This window comes from Crassostrea angulata, chromosome 5 (assembly GCF_025612915.1).
Source record: "Crassostrea angulata isolate pt1a10 chromosome 5, ASM2561291v2, whole genome shotgun sequence".
Taxonomy (NCBI): Eukaryota; Metazoa; Mollusca; class Bivalvia; order Ostreida; family Ostreidae; genus Magallana; species Magallana angulata.
In genome coordinates this window covers 32,847,649-32,859,418 of record NC_069115.1, presented here as the reverse complement: position 1 = coordinate 32,859,418, position 11,770 = coordinate 32,847,649, and the positions used below count along the sequence as shown (strand labels likewise).

General features: G+C 32.4%; 1 protein-coding gene across 1 annotated transcript; it reads left to right on the top strand.

Annotated features, from left to right (window-relative positions):
- Positions 1-3,348: 3,348 nt before the first annotated feature.
- On the top strand, positions 3,349-10,173 carry LOC128186402 (uncharacterized). The gene is made up of 6 exons (XM_052856216.1): positions 3,349-3,696; positions 5,673-5,690; positions 6,271-6,606; positions 9,038-9,199; positions 9,342-9,420; positions 9,532-10,173. The coding sequence occupies exons 1-6, from the start codon at positions 3,642-3,644 to the stop codon at positions 9,902-9,904; spliced, it is 1,023 nt and encodes a 340-aa protein (XP_052712176.1). The 5' UTR covers positions 3,349-3,641; the 3' UTR covers positions 9,905-10,173.
- Positions 10,174-11,770: the final 1,597 nt, after the last annotated feature.

The following is an 11,770-nucleotide window of genomic DNA, read 5'->3' as shown; positions in this document are numbered from 1 at the left end:
CTTGGTGCGGGTATTACTGTCTAATGACAGCATCTAGTTTTTGTTTTTTTTGCCAAATGATATTTAGAAAAATTAAATGATTATGAAAAAGAATATCACAAGGACTTTATTTATATTGTGCATGTTGATATTTTTTACAATTTCCTTGTATAAACTTTAGACGAAAGAATCGAAAAAAACAAATAAAGCTGAATCTCCGAAGGTGAACTTAAAGCAATATGAGCTGTATTTTTAGAATCTTATTTTGCTGCTAAAACCTGCTGGTATGATAGGTCTGCATATAACTTAAACTTTTATGATAAATAAGATTTGAAAACATCATGGATTTTTGTCAAAGGAAATATTTCTCTTCTAAGGAAAATATAGCAAATCAATTTTTGTACAAGACGACAATAATTCAATTTTCTCTAAAAAAGGCTTCTTAATGGCCTTTTCCACAAAACTATGGCTAACAAATTTAATTGAAGTACTGACGGGAGTTGATTTTATCGATTGTTATTTATTTTAAAATCAACGATATGTTATTTTGCATGGCAAGTAAATTCCTGTAAGTATTTGAATTACGCACATTTTTATAATATGAATCCTACAGGAATTTCGTGAAAATCCAATATCAATCATGTTGTGTAATATTCAAAGAATTATTCCATCAAACTACGTATTAGTAATCGAAATTCTTATGAGAAAATATATGGATCCAAACAAAATTGAACTCTACTATCGTTCAATCTTATTGTTTTAACCAACATGTAGCTTTAGACCCGGAATTTCCCCAGGTTTTAAAAGATAATTTCTCATAAAAATTTGGTCGCTTTTGAAGTTTTCAACAGTACTTAAAAATGTCGACTATAAGAAAAGTTTTATTTTCTTGTCTGTAAACATGCACAAATGAAAAAAGCGCAGAGAGTTTCCGAAATGGGTGTGATACGGGCTGTATCAGCCCTAGGGTTGATAACCAGTATCAGTCTCGGAGGTCGATACGAGTTTTGTGATGTCATCTGTATCACATATGCAAAAAACCTGTTTTTATCACTAAGTATGTAATAAATTAAAATAACAGTATTTATTAAATTTGAGATAATGAAATAAATCTAGGATGACCTCAAAACGGCTTGATTTGATGCAAACAAAGTTAACTTGTTTGCAATTTGTTTTGTTTAGTTGTAAATGGCTGTGCATGGATTATCATCTATGTTATTTTAATGTTAAAAAGTTTGCGAAGTACACGTACGTTTGCTTGACAATCAAAGTGCATGTGATGTAATGAAAAAAATAATAAGAAAATACTCCTCCTTAAATATTTACATGTAGAAAACTAATGCGAAAACTATGTCTCAGGGATGCAATTGAATATAATTTAGTATTTAGTATTTTTTTTATTTACTCATTCATGCATCTATGCATTTCATTATAAACTCATTCATGGTTTACTCGTGTTTGACAGGTTTTCGTGTTCTGTCGCGTGATTGTGTTATTTTGGATTGTGATTCATCATATACTGTAATAGCTACAACATATCTATATTTGGAAGTGATAAGGGTGTGTATAGTTAGTGCGCATGTGTGAGTGAAAGCCCTTAATTATGGTGTCCGGATAGGGACCTTTACGTTAGCGCGACATTGCGTTCAGATAAACGAGACATCGCGCTACACACAACACGCCGTCGCGCTAACGCAACTTTGCACAACACGCCGTCGCGCTAACCCACAACACGCCGTCGCGCTAACGCAACTTTGCACAGCACGCCGTCGCGCTAACACACAACACGCCGTCGCGCTAACGCAACTTTGCACAATGTATAAGGATATGCTAGAGTGCATATAAATTATTAATAAATCTACCAATTGATAAATTTACCTTAAATATTTGATATAATTAATAAATTCGGCACTGATATATTTATAACATGTACATGTAACAAATTCATATTAGGTGCTCTGTATATTACCAAAGCAAAGAAATTTTAAAATGTAAAATTACAGGTATATAACATGTCACACTGATCATCAGAAATATTAAGAGAAAAAAACCTAATTCCAAAAATCAAAATCATGAAAATCCTAATTCGTGGGAGGGGGGGGGGGGGGTAATACTATACTTCCAAAACAAAAATCTTTCCGACCATACATCTTTTTTTCCCAAATCTTGAAAATCCTAATCCGTGGGGGGTGAGGGAGGGGGGGAGGGGTTATGCCTTTTACTCCAACTTCTAAAGATTTCAAACGTACATTACGGAACAATTATGTTTCCTGCGAAAAAAAAGTGGGGGGGGGGGGGGGGGGGGGGCTGAACCCTTTATTCTGCTATGTTCCTAATGGTTAGGTATAACTTAGCAAAAAAAGAGGGGGGGGGGGGGAGGGGGCTAACCACCCCTCCCCCCCGGGTCCGACGCCTATCTGTCGTGAATATATTATTGTTGATTTAATGAATTTATTTTAAATATTTAAGGTAAATGTATCAATTGGTAGATTTATAATAATTCATATCCTTATACAGTGACACACTAGTAACTATATTTTTATTCATATGCATTGATAATAAATGAAAATGATATATATTTTTCAAAGTACATTTCATTTATTTTTCATCCATGCTTGCGTGCATGCCTACATATTTCAGCATGCGCAGTCTGATATTTCCGGACACGACTTCCTTCTAGACTGTGAAACTTGCAAAGTTGCGTTAGCGCGACGGCGTGTTGTGTGTTAGCGCGACGGCGTGTTGTGCAGTAAAGTTGTGTTAGCGCGACGGCGTGTTTTGTGTTAGCGCGACGGCGTGTTGTGCAAAGTTGCGTTAGCGCGACGGCGTGTTTTGTGTTAGCGCGACGGCGTGTTGTGCAAAGTTGCGTTAGCGCGACGGCGTGTTGTCTCGTTTATCTGAACGCGATGTCGCGCTAACGCAAATGGCCCTATCCGGACACCATACTTAATTTATAATGTTTTGCACCATGATTTTAGAATAAAATTCGTTTACCATCAGACAGCGACAGTTTTACGACTTGTCTGTGTAAATATATAGTTTGAAACTGTCATTAGTTTCATCCTATTACGTAGAAGTTCTACTGAAGGCGAATTTGGTGAAAAATACTTTCTTGAACTGTTTTTATCTTATCGTCAATTGAATGAATAATTGTTTTCCAGGTCACCTTCTCATCATGATCATTGTTATTCATCATAATAAATTAACGTTGGAAAACTGAATCATGCATCCTATTATTTGTTTTGTACGAGGAGTAACGACCCCTTGACACTTTTTTTATAGTAACAATTGGCAAGATAAAAAAAAGCACATTCTGTATGTGTCATAAATATACAAAAAAGATGCAAAACATGTTTTGTTTTTCGAAAATATTTAAAGAAAAGGTCATATCATAGATTATAGGAATATTATAAGTGTTTATTTGTGCATTATAGATTTCTTTCAACAGTTGTCCACAATAAAACATTTAGAGAGCAAATTCAGTGAAAACGGATCAATGATATAACGGAGATGACACACACATTGGCTGGTTTTTTAAATGTCTGTAATCTGAATACTGATTGACCTCGTATGAAAACAAAATCAGGTTGTAAAAACCTTGAAACACCGTTACTTTGAAAAAATTCAACTTCCTGGTTTGTGTGATTTGATTCAGGGTAGAAATGAAAGGTCCATTTTGTGTGATTGTGATCGGTATGTTTTTTGTGACAACAAATGGTAAGTTGACGGTACATGTTTAGAGCCAAATAGTTAAAGTATTTAACATTTTCTTCAACAGCGACAGGTTTTTTATCACCTGACGTGTTTTCATTTTTTATAGAAATATACATGTTTTACATGTGCTTTAATTCTTCTTCTTTTCTGCATAAGTTAATTCATATCCTGTGAGTCTATTGCATTCATAAGACCGCAAACATTTAGTTTGATGATGAAAAGAAGAAAAAACCAGAGTTACATCATGTATCACAGCATGCATGTATTATGTGTAGAAAAAATATAATGTTAACACCAAAACTTACTCGGTTTTGTATATTATAAAAGAAATTTTGTCCTTATGCTTTCAGTTTTCGTTTTAAATAATGGATGCATTACGGTTAGAGCTCGTTTCAAAATATCGTCGATTTTCCCACTTGGTGAGAGCAAAGTTTACAGAAGCAGCTCGCTAAACTTTATCGGCCGGTGTAAAGCAGAACAATGACCCCCGTAGAATAATGCCCGGGGGTCATTTTTCGACGAAGAATAATGACCCCAATGTGGCTGTTATAGGATCCTATAGCAACCATCATAAGATATTGACAAAATTATACTGAACATAATTCTTATCACAACGAGTATTATTCATCTCATAATTACTAGTGAAAATTTTCAAGATACAAGTCACTATGTAATGACATTCTGTTAATTTGTTTACAAATAAGTACTGGATATGCAAGTGAAGCACCAGGAATTAATTATTAAGCTAAAATTAAAAAAAAAAATCTACTCCACTGTTAGGAATTTTCACTTAAATGATTTATCTTAAGCTCTAAAATATCGTTTATTTATACAATTTACATTGCTCTGTATTTTATGAAACCACATTTTAAAGAAAAAAGATGTTGAAGTGGGCCTGACAGTTGTGGCCATTTTTAGACTCTATAAATCTCTTTTGAAGAAAAGCTTTGTATAAAATTATTGGAAACTGATAAATTTTAAAGCTAAATGTTTTGACTTTTTCCTTTATCAATGTTAGTATATGAACATAGATGTCTAATGTGTAATTTGTTGACCACACAACCTCCCTTAAAACTCAGTGGTTAATAACAACACTATTCTTCAGTCCGTTTCCACACGGTGATCACAAATGCATTGCATTTACTTTTACATACAATTGAAATTAAAATTTTGTATACATAAAGACTGAAATACATAAAGTGAACTATATGTAAATGCCCTTCCTTTTACTTTATCAACGTTTTTAGATATAATATAGATTTGAAAATATATTCGATCAATCTATATAGTCAGAAAAAATGTAATTCTAGTCATGATCAGCAAATACAACATTAAAACAAATGTTTAGAATATCAATATACATGTATATCTAATACGTGGAAGAAAACATAATTAACGTAAAAATAACTTTCCCCCAGAAATGTAAATAAGAAGTTTTTATAAGCCTACGCTCGCTGCCCCCTTAGTATTTTTCACGAAAATATAAATCATTCTACGACCGACAGTTTTTTTTATATACTTATAATTTATTCGTGTTTATGGAGGGGGTCATCTTTTTTACTGAGGTCAGTTTTTATGTTTCACTTGAGTGCCATAGCCAATACACAAAATGGTCGAGGCACACGGTGATATCGGGACACAACACGAAGTCTAGCGCCAGCAACCGCCCGGGAGGGGGGGAGGGGAAATTAAATGTTGTTTATTATTGATAATTGATTTTGTCAATTTTGTGTATTGGCTATGGCACTCAAGTCACAGTTACATGTAAGGCTGTAAAAAATGAGTTGATGTTGCGTAAGGTACAAAAATTCATTTAAGACCTATCAAAATAATTTTGAATTTGTTGAACGAATTTCAAGCATGAGTTATATTACATTGGTTGATTTTAAAACCTGTCATTTGAAAACTTTTGTCCAATTTGTATTGTATTGAAGATCATATATAATAAATTTAAGGAATCATGTTTTCCTTTCTTTTAGGACAATGCCCAGTTGATGGTGAGTAAATTAAATCATAAAAGTTGCTCTAATTTCAATTTAAGGTCAATATCTAGTAAATGAAAGGTGCCTACAGGTTCATAAAATTTAAGATACAAATTCTTTCAATGATGCTTCATAACAATAGCTTTGTTTGATAGGGTGTATAGGGGCTAAAATAGATGGTAAACACAATGAAAAAATCATGTTTTAAACTGTCATTTTCAATGAAATATGAAGGAATTGAAGAAAAAGTTCGGAGTTTTGTCCATTTTTGACTAATAAAATATATTTAAAATGCCTACAGTCTCCCCCAAAACTGAAATAAACAAGCTCTTGACCTCCTCTCTAGAATGATGTCAAATTGAAAATAGGTATCGGGATTACTTTTCCCATGATTAAACATAGAATGTCAAGAATTTTTTTTATTTTTCTATGTAATTCCTATAAAGCCGTAAATTACGGGGAAAACAATTCTTCAAATCAATTATGACGTCATAATGGTTCTAGCACCAAAAAGACGCTCTGAAATCATTTACTAGATCTTGACCTTAATATTGGAAAAACATGTTTGATTATTGAATGTGTCCTTTCTATGCAGTTGGAAACAGGCCACTACTATCAAGCTGTGAAGGAATGATGAAACACGGACCAACTGTCTTTGTGGATTTCTTTAAAATCAGTCGTCCTTGTTCTTGCACTGTGACCCCGTCGTTTGATGGTTATCTGCTTGTGATTTCCAGAAAAGCACAAGCAGAATATGCATGTAACACAGAAGTACTTGTTCAAAATACGTCGATAATTGGTTGTCCAACGGATGTTATTTCATTTCTGTTATTAAATGTCACAATCAATCAAACAGTGAAAGTACGAGCAAGATACGTATCTTCATCTACATCAGGAACGTTCCAACATTGTATTGAATTTCAACAAAATGGTAAAATGATGTATATGTTTTTTAAAATAACTTAACAATTCAGACGGTATTAATGAAAACGGTACAGTTTCAATCGCAGTTATGTTGTTTTGATTTTAAATATATTTATAACATGTATAAATATAGCTCAGTATGCGGTGGATATCAAACATGTACTTTATATATGTATTTTTTTTATTCTACATTGTGTATTCTCATGCCATGAAACCGTACTTGGCGTAAGAATACGTCATATATTAAATATAACGTTCATGTAGCTTTAAATTGAATAACTGCCGTAAATTGAAAAAGTAACAAAACTAGAGCAAAGATCGTTGCAAAGCAACGAAAAGGTCTTTCGTTGCAGCTTCGTGTCTAAAAAGGAATGTCAATGATAGTAGCCATGATGTAATATGCTATTACTAGCAATGTATAGTAAATTAACAATGGCTTGTTTCAGACCCGTATTGAAAAAGGTATATATCCAAATCCAGTGATTAACTCTTTCATGAAGAAAAAATGGTACCTGATTTTATTAATTTAGGAGCGCATTAATAATCTGTTTGAAATGCACGCAAAATATGAAGAATTTTCAGCAACTGTTTAAAAGCGAAAGCCAAATATATGATAATGAATTTTCATTGCAAGAAGGAAGAGCTATAAAAACATTGTATAGCATATTTGTCATCTGATTCTGTTTTTATGTCACAGCTGTTAGGTACATCAATAAGAAATTTGCGTTATTTAACCGTTCACTGATAATAAATAGTTAAAGGCCACAACATATCACTTATATTTTCAGGTATACTAAAACCGTAATGGACAAAAAAGACATATAGAAGTGACATAAGTCTGCTACATCTATGGTCTTGACCTTTGAATAATAATTTTAGTGTAAGATCACTGCACATTCAAGATTTTTGCCACGATAGATAATAACCGATACATATTACAGTCGACGCAGTTGTAGATTATTTTCTTCACTCTGTACGCTACAAGGTGATGAATGCCACGGATGTTACGGATAATATTTACTTGATTAAAACTACAATGCTTAAATAATTTTGCACGACAGCATGAAAATTAAAGGCTATGCAAAGTCGAATCATTTTCAACCTTCTCTTTTGAACCAAAATATTGGCTGCCGCCATGGGCTTAACACATGTATTTGGTTGTCTTAATATTCTAAAAGATCTTAAGACAATCATTAGATATGACAGTTTCATGGAACAGAAGTGACGAGATTTTATGACAAGGCTTGGTCTTAAGATAAATTTTAGTCAAAAGACAGTTATGTGCAACGATCCACTTCTTTCGAAATAAGCAATAATAGTACCTTTATGTTTACACATGCAATGCGGTAAACATAATTAATTACATCAGACTTATAGAATTAAGCATGACTATTTCGCACAGAATAACTTCATATGTCGATGGTATATAAAGAAACATTAATGTATACATCACAATTTGGTTTATTTAGCTGCAAAACTGTAGATCCACGGTAAATTCGGGTATTTGTAATCCTAAATTGGTTTCAGCAACTTTTAAATCGGTTTAGGCAATTTTTTGGGCCCATTTAATATACAATTTTTTTGTTTATAGTTTTTTTTTGGCTTGAACAGCATGTCCACGATCGTCAACCAGAGTTTCTCGAGAGGTACAGTATTGTATCTATACTTGGCTATAATCGAGACCAATTGTATTTCACAGGCACTTCATCATGAATAAAATGTAGATGGAAAGCAGTTGTCTTTTATAATAAGAACCTACACCTACAATATATCATTGAACATTGCCAGATGATCAATTTGTATTACGTCACGTTTATAACGCAGCTGCCAAGAAAGACTTACTCCTTGCTTTGCAACGATCTCGGCTCTAGTTTTTCTCTATTTCTTGAGACAAACAATTGTGATTCATAACTTTATAGAAGCTGACAGGAATGACATCTACACTGTTCTGTAATAGCTAGTTAATGAAACGCTACAAACCGTCCGCAACCTGAGAAAACCCAAGGACTGCAAAAAAATATCCATATTAATTCCAATATAATTTGGTTCTTTTTTCATCTAACATACTGATATATATTAAAAATGATTAAGTTAATCTTACTTGCATGTTCTCTTAACGATTAATTCAAAATTTTGTGAGAAGAAACCAATAAAAATCCCTCTTAGATGCCCTAGTAGATGATTCATGTGGGTTATAATGATAGCTATCATTGTAGGGAAAAAAGGGTTGTGTATTTTTTATGCAATGTAGCTACCTTTATAGTCCGCAATACTCACCAAAGATAGCATTTTATTGTTTAAATAGTCACATTTAAAATTCGGTGTTGTTTCTATATTGTTTTGAAATAGCAAAACAAATAAGTTACTACATGTACGATAGCCACTGGGTCGTTTAACAAGACTGACAATAATATAATCTTATGTTACTGGTTTTAAAGGTGGAATCCCTGGGAATTTAAAAGTCATATGTGGATCTCAATCAGAAACAACAGTAACAACAACAATTGTATCATCAACACCCATTTTTACATCACCAATAGAATCTACATCAGTAGCAGTCAACAACAAAAAGACTGATGTCACCAGGTCTTCAAACACGGGTAATACAAGTTTTGATTCTTTGTTGGTGAAGTCGACACAAGATTATCCAGAGATGATATTAATTATGCAGTTGAACAGTCTTATTATAGAATATTTTGTAAGAATGTACACAATAAAATCTGACCCTTTTTCCATTTTTAGATATAATCGCCGGCTCTGCTGCTGGAGGCGCAATAATACTTGTTGGGCTTGTTCTTCTTATTTTAATATTAATGAAGAGGTATTAAATATTTACTTCTAAATACAATGATAGTCAAGTAAAAACCACATTTATATTTCTTATCTGTTAACCTGATGATTATCAGTAAATGGTTTTAATATTATTTTTCAGATCAAGGAGTGCAAAACACAAAGAAAGATCTTCGGAAGGAGACAAAGTGCATAAAAATGAAATCTTCGATAGCAGCCCTGAATTGCCCGACAACCCATTATATTTTTCTTCACAATCTTTGGACGAATTAGGGTACAGTTCGGATCAGGAAAAGCAACTTGGCTTACCACCGACGGATTCAAAAACGAAGGAAAAAATTAACTCGAACTCTGACGTTCCTGCTAACAATAAACCCCTAGATCAAGGTGCGTCTTCTATGCCGGTCTATGCCGTTTCTAAAAAGAGTAAGAACCGTGCATCTGAGGTTAGATCAGGCGATGTTTATGCGGAGGTATGTAAACCAAACAGAGGCACGGCGCAGTTTCCGGTATGAAAACCAATGACAGAAATTAAATAACTGAAGATGTCTGTTATGCCGAGATTAAGCGTACTTAATAAGGAAAGTACATTTTATGACATTGTTTATTTAATGTAGTTTTACGTCTCTCTTTCCTACTCTTTTTATAAATACAGCTCTACTTTCTCTAGTTCAAACAATTATATTTATTTACCATGAGTTGTAATATTTATTGGTGTTTTCTAACACAAAACTGAAATAAGAAATGCATTACAGGTTAATTTATAGAACTAATTTTTTTTGTATATTAATGAACATGATTGTCGAAACTTTTATGTATAATACATATATCTTAACAATATTATCTATGCACATGTATTTTCTTAATTATTCTATTCTATATCTTTCATGTTTAGCTTTCTTTTCTACGTTTTTATATGTAAAAGTCTTTCGATTTCTTTTTTACACATCATGACAATGTATGTATAATTGTAAAAAATGCACATATATCACGATCAATTAATTCGATAGCATTTTGAAATATTGTCACAACAACCAAAACATCAAATATGTTGAAAACGATAAGACATCAAAACAAAACTGAAAACAATAATATCCATTATATTACATGTAGGTCTACAATACAACAGTTAGAATGGTTATATTAATTTCAAAAGTTTTAATTTTAAAATATGCTTCTTTAAGGTGTTATAAAAAACGCTGAAAGACAAATGTCGAAGAGAAAATGTTTGTAACAAAGGTGTAATCTACAGCTTTGCATAAAATTCAAGCTGATGTCCTTTCTATACATTATAACGTTGTAAGAAGTCAATATCACTTAATAAAGATAACATAAAATGAAGTATGTTAGACTCATTATACAAAAAGAATGCCGAAATAATAAGATATATATGTGAGGGGAAAAAATGGAGTTGTACAAAATACCCAAGACCGGTCAATGAGATGCCCCAGACGTCCTGAAACCAATAATATTGTAAGTAAAGTAAAAATTTCTTTGCATGTATCACTATTTGATGAAAGCACGTCTTTTTTTTAATATTGCATCGTCCAATCATTGACCTACTTTAAACTAAAACATAAAATTCTACAACGTATAATGGCTTTATACGTTGTAGAATTTTAAAATATCGATATATAAACTGGCTATTACATTATTACTGCCCAAGATTATTTAGGATGTCAGTTTGTCAAAAAGATAATGAGCTTATAAGTGTAAGGAAATGGTCATGTTTGTTCATATTTTACTCTAAAAATGGTAATTCAATGTTGTTTATTCAATAATTTACAGGAAGTGTTCTACGCCGTTGACAAATCAATCAATTCAACACTTTTTTAAACTGAGTGCAAATTAAATAATCAAATAATCGTTGGGTCGGCTCGATGGAACAAATACGTACTGTAACTCAATGCTATATTGGAGTAAAGAAATTATATATTTTATTTTCTCCATCTATTGCGCTATTTACAAAAAAAACATAAATGAACGTACAGTTGTATTACAACAAACATGTCTACTTTTACTGGTAAATGTACATTGAAAATCTTTTTCCCAATTTTCATTCCAAAATTACTATGCTGTAAAAACTACGACTCGGTTTAGGAAAATCTAGGGAAAATTATTATGACTAAGAGGTGTCTTAGAATTATCTGTTAGTGAATTTCTATGGATAATTTGTTCTTGGACTTTTTATATAGGGAAGCTAGATTCCTAAAGATTGGAAAAACGTATATTAATTTCACAGCTTGTGTACTTAAATTCAAAAGAAAAGATGAATAAAATGTGTGGAACTATTTTGTACAACACTTTTTCAATTCTATAGATGATTAAAACGTTACTAGGACCAGAAAATGGGAAATGCACACATGTAATGATGATACGCA